General features: G+C 44.1%; 1 protein-coding gene and 1 long non-coding RNA gene across 4 annotated transcripts in view; one reads left to right on the plus strand and one right to left on the minus strand.

The window, feature by feature from the left end:
- Positions 1-17,159, minus strand: part of RAD51B (RAD51 paralog B) — a 688,762-nt gene that overhangs the window by 73,229 nt on the left and 598,374 nt on the right. For 2 of the 3 annotated variants that reach the window (XM_019922136.3, XM_033851017.2), the window contains exon 10: positions 13,639-13,717. In XM_019922136.3, the coding sequence (XP_019777695.2) occupies positions 13,639-13,717 (79 nt within the window). Of the gene's footprint in view, positions 1-3,108; positions 3,573-13,638; positions 13,718-17,159 lie in introns of those variants that run through there. The other variant, XM_019922140.3, reaches the window with a different exon arrangement.
- LOC109547788 (uncharacterized) lies at positions 4,915-5,503 on the plus strand. The gene is made up of 2 exons (XR_002173725.2): positions 4,915-5,000; positions 5,189-5,503. It is a non-coding gene; the product is annotated as an uncharacterized lncRNA (long non-coding RNA).

Below are 17,159 nucleotides of genomic sequence, written 5' to 3' on the forward strand. Positions count from 1 at the left end.
CAAATACAGACGAGGTTCCCAACTCCAAGGACGACATGACTGCTTGGTCATGAGAGAGGTGATGTGTGTCGTTTCTTAGAGGAGGCCCTTAATCGCCAGTGCTCAACCCCCTTCTCATTCTTCCCCTCCTAATGGCAAGGGTGAAGTGCATGTTGATACTGAAACGAACTACTGAATCATCACATGGAGGACAGCCTCCCGGGAGGGTCTCTCAGACATGCACAGGCCTGGTTTTAAGTCACTGAGATTTCATGGGCTTGTTTGTTTAAGCAGCAAAACCAAGTCTGTCCTGACTTATGCCCGCTATTTATTGGTCATCTCTCCTCCCAGTTCTGTTTGGAGTTCTGGAGCACCTGTGCTGCATCTGAACCCCACCCTCATTGAAATTCAGAGAAGTAGGCAATGTGCTTTCTCTCGCACTTAGGATATTCATCTGAGAAGCGTGATGGACTGCTCCCTTCATTTGAGTAAAAGTAGCCTCTGGTGAATTCTGTAGTGGAATAAAGAAGGTCCTTTCATAGCTGTAGGACAAAAGCGATGGTGATGATATTAAAACCAAAGCTTGGGGAAAAAATGACCCTCCCAAGTGGTTCTAAGACCACGATTTTTAGGACAGAATCTGATATTTTGCACTTCCTCTTGCCTTCAGTCCCCTCCCCTCCATTACCTAATCCTCATCACCCAACTCCAAAATTCTCATTTGGCAATCCTGGTTTTGCAGGACAAGCTTCTACAATCCCGTCTCTGAACAGTAACTTTGCTCACAACATACAACTAAAAGTCACTAGGCATAGAGTTAGGCAATTCTGGGTTAACCCAGAAGTGTTCATCCCGTGGGCTGATAGGGACCACACACTTCTGAATCTTCACCAGGACTGCAGCACATCAACAGAGTAGCTAGGATGCTAGTACAATCAGGGAGACAAAAGTTGGACTTTGCGTTATATGTGTATATGTACACACACACCAAGAAATTACTTCATCACATCCAAGTTCAATAAAAGTAATTAACAACTCAAGATGCCTCACCAGCGTTCCGTGGGTGGTACCAGTTTGGCAGATTTTCAGCTCATGAATGCCACCTGTGTCTTCTTCCATGTGACTATTCCCTGGGGGCACCTTTCCTATGCATGTCTCCTCATTTTTAATAATGGTGAAAAGAGAAGGAGACAGTGATGGAACCTCTACCATATTCTCTTCAGTCACTTCTCCCATTGGAAGATCCAACCACCAGTATTGCTCTGATGATTCTTTTATTTGGAAAATATTCACTGAATTTCTATTGTGTGTACAGTATTGTGCTGAGTACTTTAGTGAGGATGACTAAGAAAGGTTGTAATAGATACGAACAGAAATACTACAGGGGTGAGTGGGGAGAGGAAGAAGCAAGATTACCTGGGTTCAAATGCACATTCCATCACTTTCTAGCAAGAGACTGAACTTTTCTTGCCTCCTTCCTCATCTGCAAAGGAGGAATGATATGAAGTCCTACCTTGTGAAACTGTGGGGAGGATCAGATAAGCAGATGCACATACAGTGTGTGTGAGACACACAGCAGCACTGAGTATTGGCACAATGCAAAGACAGTGCTGGTCCTGTCCTGGCAGCATGGTTCGTGGTGAAACACCTTGGAGTAGGGGAGCACAGGGACTGATTTGTCTGTCAATCACTGGGGGGTAGAGCACTGTCTTACTGTTTCCTGGGGTCAAAAAAAAAAAAAAAAAAAGGCCTCAAGTAGGAAGCCATTTAATCTTTGACATCTGGGACCAAGATATATTTTCCTCGTACCTTTCTCAGACACTCCTGAGTGCCCACTTTCATGTGTGAACTGCTTAGCTTTTCTTTCTTGGTGGACAGTGAAAGTGCAGAGAGACTGAACTAATAGTTACAGAGAACAAAATATCTTTCTCAACTTTCATAATAGTCCCTGGCTGTTTGAAAATAGCCAATTCATATTCAAGAATTCACAGGAAATGTACATTGAATCAGCTACAAAAACTCAGCTTGGTTTTCACAAATGTTCTATTGAAGACCACAAGCTCTCCAAAGGCACCTCACTCAGCGAGACAAATGACCACAGTCTGGAAACTCTGTATCCTCCACCTCTTCCAGGTCCATCAAAATCTTTCTCGCCCTCCAATGCCCAGCGCCTTGTTTGCTCTCCAGGAATATCTTCCTTGATTCACTCCAGCTGGATAAAACGTTCCTCCTTTGGCCCTTGCAGCCTGTGGCTTGGGCGTACATCTATAATGTTAACTTTATTTTATTCTGCTTTATAGTATAGTTAGGAGTACACGAGTCTTTTCCATTCCTTGTAATACACATAGCCTATTTTTTGATCTTTGCCTTAGCATTTGGTATGTAGTCAACAAACACTGAGTTGTTAAAGGATTTTGTCATCCAACCATTCTTCACCGATTGGGTACTTACATTGTGCACAGCACTCTGTTGGGCATTGGTAGCAGACATGAGATAGGACAAGACTTGATTCTAGCATCCAAGGCATTTAAAAACCTCTGAAGGGGAGCAGATACAAAGTGACTCTACAGAGGGCAGCTTGAGTGTCACCAACAATTTGGGTAAAAGAGGTCCCAGGGCCAAAGGCTGGGAAGCTCTGATGCCTGGCTTTGAAGGGGCTAAAGCCCACAGCCTTGAAGCTTTGGTTGGAAACCTCATGGAAGAAGGAGGGGGTAGGCTGGGTGTTCTGCTAGGAACAGCTAAATTATCCTATGGGTCACCAGTTGATTTATTTGCTAATTGACTGGCCCAGGCTTGGGCTTTGGATCTAAAGAAATCATTTCATCCTTTATTAAATACTGCAGGAATCTCACTCTTTGTTCTGCAGGGCTCTACACAATGTACCAGTGAAACTTGAATTTACACCACAATAGGTGTACCACTAATGACCTTCCAAATGCCACTAATACCATACATGTCCCGCTTCTCAGTTGGATCCGAACCTGTCAGTGAATTCTGAGCCCATCGACCTCCCTCTGACAAAAGAGCAGACCCTCATGCCCATGCCCGCCCCCAGCCTCCCCCATCTTTCCATGGTTTCACTTCTCAATCAGTTACTCTTTGGAGACCCCAATTCCTTTACACCTACTCTTTTTGTTTAGTGGACAATATACTTTATTCGGAAATGTTCCCTCCTGTAATTACAAATCCTGTTAGTCATCCTCTTCCTCTCCGCAGGGGGATTGTGGGCTTTCATTAATTAATGTGGTTAAACCGCTTTGAGGTGCCTGGTTGAAAGGTGCTATGTAAGTGCAAATTATTATTATTATGGCTGTTGCCATCCCATGGCGGCAAAGCCTACAGCCCCAAGCATCTAGAGACCCGAACAAAGGCCTCTTCATCTTCACCTTCCCTGTTAGGTCTGAGATGGCTGGCTCAATGGTAAGGAGGGGGGGTGCAAATCTGTTACCATCTCAACAGCAATCAACTAATTAATCCCCATTATGTTGGCTTCCGTTTCCTTCTTCCAAGCAGCCCGGTCCTGTTTCATTTCACAAATCACGCCCCCATCAGCTCTAGACAAAGGTCATAGTGTCCCTATGGCCTCTGTTGGTCTAAAGGAAAAAAAAAAAAAAAAAGAGAGGGAGAGAAAGAATGTTTGAAAAACCGTTGCTGTCATGAAATGTACTAACTTCTCACTAGCAGTCTAAATAAACCTCTCCTTCCCACGGCAGCCCTCTTACACACATACCTGTCTATTACCCAGGGAGCCAATGGCTTTGCAAACCTGAGACACCCAGAAACTCAGCACAGGTGTGGGTTAAGGCCCCACAGCCCTGGCTTGACTGCTGATAGCTACAGACAAAAGGGGAGCCTTTCTGGGCTGGGTGGGAAGAGGTCACCCAGAGAAGCGGGAGCCCCTCTTCAGCTTCCTCTACCACCCCCCCAGGTTTCCCCTGAGAAAGCCAGCTGCCATCTGTAGCCAGGAAGCCCTCACAAAGACCAGGGGTGGGGGGCATGATTTAGATGTTTTGTGCTACACCTAGCGCACCCCAGCCCTTAGCAAATGCTCGGGGCTTCCACTACGATGGGAGCCATTGAAAGCAGCCCTGTGGGGGGACGTGGCCTCTCGAGGGGATTCTGCTGACCAAAATGCTCCTTACAAGGTTGTGCCTCAGACCCTTTGTTAGCGTGGACGTGGGTGAGCCCAGGGGGTCATGTCTTCATCTGCCTCCATTTATCCTCCCTATTGAAGGGCTCCTTCAGGACATTGGTCAGTCTCTGTGGGAAGTGATTTGGAGAGCAACAAAAGAACTTGGGCCCTTTGGGGGGGCCTTCAGAATTCAGTAAACATCTGGACACGGAAGGCCAGGTTCTCAAGCAGTCTAGCTGGGGAGATGTCAAAAGAGAGAAAAAGCTGTGTGTGCAATGCAAGCTTTTAGTCCTCTGGCAACATTTGTGGTCGAAAAACACAGACGCCCCAGTAGGTAGATAGGAAGATTTTTCAGAAGCTCCTCTATTTGTCGGTTTTTGTGAGCGCAGTGCACTATTTCTCAGTTCTCATGGCATGTGTGAGGAAACTGAAGTTTCTCATGGCTACGGAGTAGCATGTGACGGATCTTCTGATTCTGTACGGACTGTGAATAACCCAAGGTTGCATAAGCCTGTCCTGGGAATTGTTGTTAAGCGTTTCTGTCATCCTTGAGATTTGTAAACCACTTTCTAGTCAAGGTGATTTGTTGGCTTCTCATCATGAGCACATTTTAATTGACAAAAAAATGAAGTACCGAGGCTAAGTGATTTACACTTCATCACACGATAAACTTCAGGATCTGAACTCTTGACTCTCAATGTTCCCTTTATTGTTGAATCAATCCATTTAGAACACATTAGTCAGCATGATTCAACATTAGTCACATGGCACTAATCAGCATTCCACAGCGCGCCCAAATCTATCCTCAAACAGCAAAAGAAACTGGCTTCTGTCAAGAGACAATGGAATGCCATTTTCGTCGGTATTCAGGAGCTGACATCCAGTTCAGGTACCATGTCCTCTCAGGAACCTTCCTCAGTCATCCTAGATGGAATGAGTCTATTTCCTCTATCCTTTCAAATCCCATTGTTTGAACCTTGATAATAGGTGTGGCAGTTTGCTTTTGATTGCATATTTTGTTTTTGAGCTAACTAGATTGTGAGCTACTAAAAACAAGGGACCTTTTTTTTTTTTCAGCCTATCTCGTCAGAGCACCATGGTTTACAAAGGATAGATGCTTGAGAAATACCTGCTTAACTGAACTCACTGAAATGGAGCTTAAGTCATATTCCAGAAAGAACTCCAAGTCCTTTTGGAAGAGGTCTTCAAAGAAAATCAACAACCTGAATTGATTGAACTTCTTTTGATATTATTACCTGGGCATTTTCACAAATGCAAACTGTTAATTGTTAAAGATAGCCAAATGGCTTCCCGGTTCTAAAAGAGGAGCGTGGATCTAGTCTAACTACAGTCCAGGCCTTGGAATAAAGTTGTTCTCTTTTCCAAGTGACATTTTATTCCATGGCTTTTGTTTGTTTGTTTTTTGCTTTTTTTTTGTTTTTTTAAGTGGAGACAGGAGAAAACGTTTTGGAAAAAAAATGTGTTTAGTCTCTGACTCTGGAACCAAATTTATACCCTGCCTTGTGCTATAAGCACTAGTAGCCCTTGTTCAAGTATCTTTCTTGAATAGGGCACAATAGCAAAACACGTACTAAGTTTCTGCTTGACAGAGATTCTGTCTTGGGAGGGGGAACAAGATTTCTGGGTGCTGATCTTTGGTGGCATTACTGACTGTGATACTCTACTCCTCTGCTCTAGACTCTACCAAAGAAGGTCCTGATAGCATTTTAAATATATAATATTTTTTCTTTTTTTTAAGAACAGGAAAGAGTTTTATTTGAGCCAAACTGAGTACTAGGCTGGAACCCCACTTTCCAGATAACTCTGAGAAACTGCAATATTTATGCTGCATTTCAACATTATGCAACAAGTCCCGCCCTAGGGTCTGTACTGTTGTACCCTGGGGCCTAATCTCTGCAACTGGGCTCTTCTGAAAGAAATGTGTCACTAAATATTCATCTCCTCTTCTCTCTCGTGATAATAGAACTCCCCAAATTTAGGTGGGCACATGGCCACCGAGATTAACAGCTACATTTTCCAGTCTTTCTTTCCATATATCGGTAGATTGGCAGAAATAATGTGTGTAACTTCTGGTTAATATCCTTAAAGGAAGGGGGTTGACCTTTCCTCCCATCAAATCTCTACCCCACACAACTCCTGCTACCTGGATGCAGGACATGATACTGAGCTATTTTGGACCATGACAACGAGGACAACATCCTAGGTATGATGGAGCAGCAAGCTAAGAGCCGGGGCCCCTGGACCAACATGTGGGGCCAAGCTGCCATACCAGCTCTGGATTGCATTCCTCCACAGTGCTATGAGAGAAAGCAGTCAACCTCTACCTTGTACACCACTGTTAATCTCGGTTGTGGTTCCACCCAGCCAAATTTATAACCCAGCTATACTTAGGAAATTTCTCGAGGGATCACTGTATCAATTTGACTGTTCCATCTTAGCTTAGAATTTAGGGATCCAAGATTCAGGATGGGCCTAGGGTATCCCAACAGAGGCTCATGAAGCCTGAGAGATAAGTTGTCACAGGGGCTGCCATGATGGGAGACAAGGGGGCCCAAATTCATTTCTGATTTTATAAAAATCTTAGGAGCCCCGGCTGAGTATTGGGAGCGGCTACAAACCCAATTCTGAGGCACTTCACCTTTCTGGAACTCAGTTCCCTCATCTGAAAATGAAGGTGATGAATGGAACGAAAAGATCCCTTTCTGGGAGGTGTATATCGTTAACTTTAGGAGGAGTAGAATAATTTCTGTCAGTTAATCATGTAAGTATATGCATAAATCACATGCACTGTGCAGAAGACCCCTCTAGAAGCTATGGAAACTTACACCCCAATGGCGGAGATAAAAGAGGCAGCCATAAAGAAACACAGGAAGATTGCCCATGGAAACATGACGGTGAATTTATAATTATAGGAATTGGTCCACTATATCCAGAAGAAGTATAAATTGGTAAACCTCTTTGGAGAACAATTTGAAAATATATAGTAAAGATAAAAATGTGCATCCCCTGACTAGCCGTTCTACTTTTTGATATATACCTAGAGAAACCCTCACACCTGCATACCAAGAAACATGGGCAACAAGATTCATTAAGTTAACAAGTAATCAAAATTTTTGTCAGTGGGGGAATGGATAACATGTGGTACATTCATACAATGGACATGGATACCTCAGTTAAAATGAAAGAACATGATCTATGTGTATCAACACAGATATGTTGCAAAAACATAATGCTAAGTGAAAAAAGCAAGCTGTAGAATGATGTGTATAATAAACCGTTTATGAAAATTTAGGATGCACTCAAAACAAATCTGATGTTTGGATTCACATATATGTAGAAAAGTTTTTCAGAATGGGGAGAAGGATATACGTCAAACCCTGGAGAGCTTTTGCTTCTGTGGAGGAGTGTAGGGGAGAGAAGGAATGGACTTGGGATAGGAACAAAGGAGTTTTGAATTTTGTAAGGTTTTATCCCTGTAATTAAAAAAAAAAATCTGAAATTAGGAGTTTGGGATTAACATATACACACTGCTATATATAAAATAGATAAACAACAAGGACCTACTGTATAGTATAGGGAACTATGCTCAATATCTTATAATAACCTATAATGGAAAAGAATCTGAAAAAGAATATATATGAATAACTGAATCACTTTGCTGTACACCTGAAACTAACACTGTAAATCAACTATACTTTGATTAAAAAAAAATCTGAAAAGAAAAAGACAAAATATTAACATTTGTTAATTCTGGATGTTAGAGTCATGGGTTTGCTTTATTATTTTCTGTAATGTTCAGTATTTAAAATATGTTTTCCACATTGAAAACAAAATCTCTCTTTGAGGCTAACAGTGAGAGGAAAAGAAAGGACCAAAGAAAGGGTCAGTGTGGGACGATGTCATGGAGGGAGGGGATGTGAAGTGAATGTTGAAAGAGAAGGAGAGACTCTGCAGATGGGAGCCCTGCCTCTCTGCCCTGGGAAGCACCTCGTGGAGGGGCAGGCAGAAGCAGCTCAGGACAATACGACAGGCCTGCTCTGCCCTCTCCTCTGTGACCTGTGCGAGCGAGTTCACTCTGCTCCACTGAATCCCAGGGCTCTCTGCCAGGCTCCCCAATCCATGCCAGGCTGTGCCAGGTGTGTGGGTGATTTTTACCAAGCAGACACCTCCATACCTGGATGGAAACAGACTGAGATTCTTCTGGGTCACTTTGAGTCCACTGGGCAGAAACATTTAGATGGGTTACTGATTCTAACTGAAATCTGATGAAATCGGATCGTGGTATTTGGGGAAAAAGAATTTTTCAATGAATCATCCAGTTGGCTCAGTGACTAAGAAAATGGGGTGGAAGAATGTAACTCAACTTTGTGACAAAGGAACAAACAGAGGAGATTAATGCCTTTCCAACATGCTTCGAAAGCTGGTCAAATAACCACTCTTGATTTTACAAGAAAGATGAGGCACATAGCTTTCCAGCTCTTAAAAAATTCATTGTTTCTTTGTTTTCTGGTTTATTCCGAGTCCCTATACTGGGTTAGAGTACAGGGACTGGTTGGAAAAACAGAAAACTAGCTTTGTTTCTAGACTTCTCTGGACCTATCTCAGGGTGCTCTGGGCTCCCCTGAGCTTCCCCAGCCCCATCCCAAGGTTTATGCTGCTCATTCAAACCTAAACTAATAAGAGTAGCACCAGAATCCAGATTCAACCTGTCTTACCTGATCTTTAGTTTTTTTTAAACAATATAAAAGCACATAATTCTGTCCTGTTGCGAAACTAAGCCGTTGTCCTCTATCCTGTTCAAAACAACTTGGTTGGGCTTCCCTGGTGGCGCAGTGGTTGAGAATCTGCCTGCCAGTGCAGGGGACACAGGTTTGAGCCCTGGTCTGGGAAGATCCCACATGCCGTGGAGCAACTAGGCCCGTGAGCCGCAACTACTGAGCCTGCGCGTCTGGAGCCTGTGCTCCGCAACGGGAGAGGCCGCGACAGTGAGAGGCCCGCGCACTGCGATGAAAAGTGGCCCCCGCTCGCCACAACTACAGAAAGCCCGCGCACAGAAACGAAGACCCAACACAGCCCAAACTAAATAACTAAATTAAGAACAACAAAAAACAACTTGGTTTTCGTTTTTCAAACGCTTCCTAGATTCCTAAGGAAAAGGAGAGTGTAGGGCAAGGGAAAAGTGCACGAGGAGGAGGCCCCCTGAGCTCACCTCTGCCTTTTCCCTGGCCAACCCCTCCTAGAGCATCTCCTTCTTCGCCAAGTCAGCAGGCCTTTATTGCCTGGAGCCCCATGAAAGCCAGGATGGCTCCGGGAGACCCAGGTCCTGGGTTTTCCCTTCGCTTCCTGTAGCATCAGCAACAGCCTGGCTGCTTTCAAGTACAGAATCTTTATTCCTGGCCTTGACAAAGAGGTCCAGGGACCCCAGCTGTGTTCTGGGTGGCACAACGTTTGGGGCTTGCTGGGGAAGCAAAGGACATGACCAGAACAGATGTGGGTCAAGCTGGAGTTCACTGTAAACGCCCCCTTCCCTTCTGCAGCCATGTGGTTCTGTGGACCCACTCCATGCAAGCCAATTCCCAAAGCCAAGTCCTGCTTTTCCCTCTCCACTAGGTCCTGGCACCCCTTAGCCTCTCTCTGGGCTGGTCAAGCCTCTAAGCTTTCCCACTCAGTGAACAGCGGGATTTCATGGTGAACTCTGGGAACAAAAGGAAAAATGGATTAAAGGGATCTTCCCCGACCCCCTCCACCATTCCCACTTCAGTTGCACAAAGTAGCTGAACCCTCTGCTGGGACCTGGCCCCTCTCAGAGTCTGAACCATCAGGAAGTTGGGGGCTGTGAGATCCCTCTCCTTTGGGGCCCAAGTGTTTCCAGGGTCTGGGGCCCAACCAGAAGAGGCCAGGATCCCGGACCAGTGTGAGGACAGACAAAGAAGATGCAAACAGCACGGTATTACCATGGTAATAGCCTGAGCCAGGCGGCCTCCTGAAGATGTTGGAGGGTGGGTTTTCTTTCTTTTCCTTTTCTTTTTTTTTTCTTGCAAAAGGAGAATAGTTCCGCTTTCTATTTTACTACAACAATAGCATGGACCGGCTCCTTCAAGTGTTTAAAAAGCAGCCTGAGAAATCTCTATACCAAGCCCCTCAGTCTCTCCAGCCTGCCGTTTTATTGTCCCTCCCATCCCAGTGAACAAAGGGGCGGGAAGGCTGTAAGGCCCCCAGTTGTCGGCTGTTCTCAGCATCCTAATCCTTGAGAACCGGGGAGGGGAATGGCCTGTGGAGCCGGTAAATCGAATGTTGCCCTCACCTTTTATTCCCTCCCTCTGCTCCCGCACTCAGGAGCTCTTCAGGTAGTATAAAACCTCCTGGTTCCCATATCTCTTCCCTCTTGCGTCTCCCTTGTAAAGCAATTATACTCCAATAAAGATGTTAAAAAAAAAAAAAAACCTCCTGGTTAGCAGGCTGGTAGGAATCTTGGGTCTTGCTAAGGGGATGAAAGGCACCCAGCGATCATTCCCACGCTCACTAACAGCCCTGCTCCCCACCCAAAAAACCAGGGTAGCCCGTTTGGATTCTTCTTTCCTGCCACTTCAGGCTAGCTCCATTACAAAGACGGAATGCTGAGCCACAGCGGCTGGGTTAGCAGTTTCCTGTTTAGTTGGTACCACAGGAGCTGCCCTCCCTCTTCCAGCCCTTCCCCTCTCTGTCGCTATGCCCCTCAGACATGGCTTGCATACCCCTTCCCGGAGCTGTAGGTACCAACCTCCATGCCACCTCAGGACTATTGTGTCAGAGCAACCCCTCACACAAGAAAAGCTTCTTGGCCTTGATGTCTGGTACCTTTCCAAGGTTATCAGCCAGGGATCAAAGGTTTCTTTGCTTTAAACCTGGGGAATGGTGCAGGTGTTTTTTAGCTCAGTCATCTGGTAAGACTGGGGGCAAAAATAAGCTTTTATGTTCTGGTTTGTGGAGATCTCAAGGGTAGAACTCTACTGAGCTAAGTGAATGATAAGTACACCATCTCCTTGGAGAATCAGATAAAGGTGAAGTGGGAAGGCCTTTAGAGATCACCCAGGCCGATGACTGCAATCCAAGTAAGAAAAACATTTTGCACTGCAACCTCTGTACATAAATTCATCAAGCATGTACACACACATACAATCACACAAGAAATACTTCATGAAATAGAATATGTGTATGTTATTTTCCATTCTCTATTTCTTTTTTTTTTAATGCTGGTTATGATTCCTTAATTTTGTTTCACGACCCACCAATGGGTTGCAAAACAGTTTGCAAAGCACTGAATCAAGGTCAACATTGTCTTTTTCAAGCCGACACAACTAGGATGCTAGAGATTTTCTCAGGAACCTACCAGAGCTGGACTGGAAATCCAAGGTGGTCTCTCTAATACAGGAGGGATCCCCATTTTTCTGAGGATCAGAGCTCCTTTTTGTTTCCCCAAAGTCTTGGGAGCACATAGCCGGAGGGGAGGGAATGCCCAGAGGTTTGCATTAAGTGGCATTGCTGACAGGGGCAGAGAGTTCTGCCACCTCCAAAAACCTCAGAGAGGAAGGTGTAGTTTCAAAAGCAAATAGGTGAGGCTCTGAAATCTCCCAGACATTTTTATTTACTGGTTGGGATTCTTGCATCATCAGACACTTTCCTGAATGTTTCTCTTTCCTGGACACCCAGCTCCAGGTCAGCCTCCTTTAGTAATCCACTTTCTCCCATTTTCCAACGATGTCTAATAGTCTTTCTTTGTAGTTTTTCAATTCATTGTAGTTCCAGTTTCTAAATACTTTCCCTAAACAATTTCCTCCTTCCTGTCAAAATCATGATCTTAGCAATGAGAGTCAGAGAGGCAATTCTATGTATCTTGTTCCCACCAATATTATCCAAAAGTTATCCAAATAAGACCATGCTTTCAAATGTTATCTACCAAAATGCCGAGTGATCAAGATACAGGCACCATATCAAGGCCCTCCTACAAGCCATCTGGGCAGAACTGGCCCTTTTCCTCGTGAAATTATCTTGTAATCTTCCATAGAACTTCTTGAAATCTTCATCTAAAATTGCTATTTACTAGACTTCTAATCTTTTAAGGAACGCTCTAAAAATGGAGAGCCAAAGGGCACACTGTGCACTGGGTAAACACCAGTCCAGCTTTCTGATTGCTTATTACTTATACACCCTTAGAGAGTCTGTAACAAAGGGGCCTGCTGTTTGCTTTGCTTAATCTGGTCTTAAAATCTCTGCTTCTTTGTCAGAAAACAATATTTGCAATTGTAAAAAAAATATTTACCAAGGAACTTAGATAGCATAAGTCAAAGGCTAAGAGTCAAAGGTCAGTAGTTCTTACTCCAAATTTCCCTGGACCCGAGTCCCTGCTGTGGAGCTCAGCTGCACCAAACAAACACGCTGCTTTGTGGGTCCATTAAGAAGTGGATGTTTTAGAAGGAGAGGAAAAGGAAGGCTGCAGCCTGTTCCTCAGTCAGAAGCATGAACCGTCTAGCCTGCCCCACAAAAGCCCTGCTAGATCTTTACAATGCAATGTGTCTCCGTGGGGATATTGTAAGGACTTACCCTGTTTCACAGACTTGGGAAAAATACTCAGCTTACAAAATCCTAAAGGGCAGATATTCCTCCCATGGACAAAAATGACAATACGCTCCTCTGTGGTTCCGGCTAGATGGGCACCTACGCATCTCCTAGGGTAGGGCCTCCTGCCTGACAGCGGGGGACAGATGTGTATCCTGAGCGCTTCTGTGGGGACCCTTCTTAATCTACAAAGCTGTCTGGGACATCTGACCCTGTGCACTAAGTTCAATGGGGTTTGAATTTACCCCCTCCTGTTCACTGTTTTCTGCAGACCTGCCATTGGATGCCTTTCCTAACCACCCGAGGACCCAGCATCTGAGAATGATGCCCCTCAATCCACTTTTCCCCCTGTTTGTTGAATTAGTTCTAGGTTGTGGCCTTGGGGGCCTCTACCACGAACCTGAACTCAGGCCCGTGTCACAAAGTGCAGGTCTGCAAGGCCTGGTCCCCAGTCGGGACTTGAGCACAGTGGGAGGAAATGGAGTAACCAGAAGGGGGCCAAGGAAGTAGCGCTCATGAAGCCATGACGTTCTTCCACCTGCTAAGTGAGAAGGCTCTGAGGCAGGGCTGGGCCCTCCACGCTGGTGTCAGAGACCTACCTCCTGGTCCCTCAACCCATGGAATCTGTGAAGAGGACTGGGGTGGTGGCAGCTCCTAGCCTACTCGATTTGTCCCTCATTCTTGGGTTGTCTGTTAGGAGACTCTATAGTTCTCCGTAACCTCTGTCAAATTCTTGCCACAATGGCCAGTCTCTCTTATCTTATCAGGATAAACATCACTGGTCAATTCATCTTGGCCTTTGATTCCGTCCCGAAGGAGCTTCTATCAGGAGCACAGCAGTAATTATCACCTGCAATGGGCAGCACTGAGCGTAATCAGCCTAAAGAAATGGCTTAATCCGAGAATCTCACCTTGAAGAACCAGGCCTTCCTTCTCGATGGTGTAGACGAATGTGGTGAAGGTCGCCAGAGGGGACTTGGCAATGAGAATCTGCACAGAAAGCATATTTGCTCAGGATTAGTCAAAGGAAATAGAGATGAGCCTCTATTCATTCCCATTCCCACTTAGAAACAAAGTGGGAACATGTGACTATAAACTGTGAGGTTTGTTTATTGTGAAATGATTTCAGAAACAAATGGGTATTATTCCTTCAGTCAACTGATCACCTTGGAAGGCTGTACATCAATTCTAACTATTCTACCACTGAATGCCATATTCTTGAACCAGTTCTAGACATAAGTTTCATTATGATATCGCATGCCTAAATAGCCACCTTTCTGCCCAAAGATAAATTTAGCCTGACTGTCTAATTTCATTCATAACTTTAGCTATTTTACTAAAAGAATAAAATAAAAGATAAAGATTTAACATCACTAAAAATATTCAAAATAACTTGGTAAAGGCAGAGCCATGACAGGTTGCTTTGTTGGCCCCAAATCTTCACCAAGTCTGTATTCACACCCTTAGCCATGTGACTACATTCCCTTTTACATGAGGCGTAGAGTATTTCCCATGGCCCTGCACTGTGGGTTTGGCCACAGGACTTGCTTTGAATAACAGATTGTGCCAATTCTTAGCCTAGGCCTCAAGAAGCCTCACATAACTCCACTTGTTCTTTTATGCTTCTGCTACTGCCAGAGAGAAATATGTTCAAGATAATCTGTTATCTCATAAGGAGAATGAGAGACACCTGACCCAGAGCTGGCCCGCCAGGCCCAGTCTAAACAGCCGACCCCCAGGAGACCCACATACACATTGGTTAAATGCTTATGACTGTATGCATGACTCTGTGATTTTGATGATGTTGTCACAAAGTATTATTGTGGTGAGAGTTTACTGCTATATCAGCCAACATAAAATATCAAAAATATTTTGAGCAATGGCATTCTCCTAAGAACACCCACCTAAAGAACACCCACTATATCAGCCAACATAAAATATCAAAAATATTTTGAGCAATGGCATTCTCCTACGAACACCCACTTTAAAGGGGATGGTCATTTGGTTGTTAAAAAAATTACTATCATTAACACCCATTATCACACTTCATATGATTCCACAGAACCTCTAAGAACTGGCAGATTACTGTATTATAACATTTCTCCTGAAGGAAGATGAATATCCACTTTCCGTTTTACAAATTAACATCATAAAAAAATAGTGATAGGTGGGCACAGAGCCACTTAGGTAATCAGGGAGGCAAGGGAGAAGGAAGAAATAATTTCAAATAACCAAAAGGCTCACATGTACTATCTCAATCTATCTCAATTCAACAAACATTTACTGACTGTCAACTATGAGAAATGGTTGAAAAGAATGGTAGAAAGACCACACGTTGAAGTCATGGAGTTTGAATCTATGTTCTCCCACTAATCAACTCAGTGCCCGTGGCAGCGCTTGTGATCTCCCCCAGTCGCCACCCTTTTCTGGTTAGTTAACCACTTGCCAGGTTTCAACATTTTTCTGCCTCTTTTGCAACTAGATGTGGCTATGTGGCTAAGTTTTGACTAACAGAATGTGAGTACAGTGACAGTTAGAACTTCTGGATTATAAGAAAATTATGGGCTCTTCACTTTCCCTTTCCCTCTTCCCAAGGGTAGGAACCAGCTTCAGCCACATCCTGGGGGATGATGAAGCAATATGGGAGAAGGAAGCTGGGTGACCTGATGAATCAGCAAAGCATACCACCTGGGGTCACCTGTCCAGCTCAGTACAGAGCCACTTGTCTGAACCACCGTATTTCGGATGTCTGTTACTATGGTGTAGCCTGAATTCTACCCAGTACTGAGGCTCTGGACAACCTCACCTTTTTGAGTCTCAGTTTCCTTATAGGTAAAATGGGGATAACAATCTCACCTAAATGAGATTATTTTGAGGATTAAATTAAGTATATAAAATGCTTGTGTCAAACTAAGAAATTTAGTTTGAACGTTTCCAACCAACTCACCACATGTTTCCCAAGTACCACTTAACTTTTACTCACCAAAAACCAATATACTTTGCTTTTACTAGAAGAATTCAACTCAAGGTGAATCTCAACTTTTATAACTGCTCTAAAGTTACCTAAGTAAACTTGCTCATCATTCTCAGAACCAATGAGTAGATGGTATAGGTGGGCATTTACATCTTCACATCAAAAACATCTCACCTGAAAATTAAGGTGAAACTTTTCTCAGAGATAGTTTAGGGATGGTTCAATGTGAGTTTATGGACGCCCCTTGGTAGGGGAATGGCATGGTGGAAGAGAGGACAGTGTTTCTCAAGCTTTAATGTTGGTTTGAATCACCTGCAGGTCCTGTTGACATGCAGATTCTGATTCAGTAGGTTTTGAGCGTGGCTTGAGAGTCTGTCTTTCTAGCAAGATCCTAGGAGATGCTGATGCTGTGGTCCATAGACCACATTTTGAATAGCCAGGTTCAGGAAATTAGCCTGACTCTAGAGTCAAAGATGGAGAAGAAAGAGACAGGAATCCTGGAGTTAGTTAGGAAGCTACTGTAATAATTCAGGCACGAGATGACAAGAACCTAAACCACAGGTGTGTCAGGAAGAATGGGAAAAAAGGAAATGGAGAATAGAAATATAAATCCTTTCGCTCAAAGAGCAATAGAAATAAACATATCCCAAGCCTCAGATCTTTACTGCCTGCATGAAAAAATTGGACATGAAACCAAAAGGGTATAAATAAATAGTATTCAATAAAGCATCATACTATAGTTTTGAAAATTTATTTTATAGACCACAGAATCTGAGACTCAGACAAAAGCATGTGATATTCCAATGCAACCACTAAATGACATCTGGGCCTAAGCCTTTCAGCTCAGTGGTGCTACCTCCATCATCTGACAGCTTCCTCCCCCAGGGAGCTCATGCCCACTCTGTGAACATGCCCAGAGCCCCAGCCAGGAGGACCTCACACCTGGAAGTACCTCCCTTCCAGGAAGTCAAGGGGTTTGGACAGGTCATTGATTAATGCCCTGTCCCTCCCAAGCAGGGTTTAAAATGGGTTATCCAAAGGATGATTGCATGCAGTTAGAAAGAGGAAGTGATCAGTTACGTCAGATGAATCCCACTTCCTTTTTTGGCAAAGAACTTCCAGATTGATAGATCAGAGGGCTACCACCGGCACGAACTACTTGATTTTCAGCAAAAAATGTAACAAATTCTCAGTAGCCTCCTAGATAAAGTAAAAACAAGTTGGGCTGGATGCTAACACCATTAAGTGGATTTGAAAGCGACCAAAAGATCAATAGCAATCTGGTGAGGGGTAACAACCTCTAGTAGGATGTACTTGATCCTATCCTTAGTCCTATCATATTAAACATTTTTACTGACCTGAATCAGGACACTGATGTATTCAACTGTTATATTCAATCTATACTACACATCTGGGATCCAGCAGGGAAGAGAACTGGCAAAAATTGCTACCTTAATA

This window comes from Tursiops truncatus, chromosome 2 (genome assembly GCF_011762595.2).
Source record: "Tursiops truncatus isolate mTurTru1 chromosome 2, mTurTru1.mat.Y, whole genome shotgun sequence".
In the NCBI taxonomy this organism is placed as follows: domain Eukaryota; kingdom Metazoa; phylum Chordata; class Mammalia; order Artiodactyla; family Delphinidae; genus Tursiops; species Tursiops truncatus.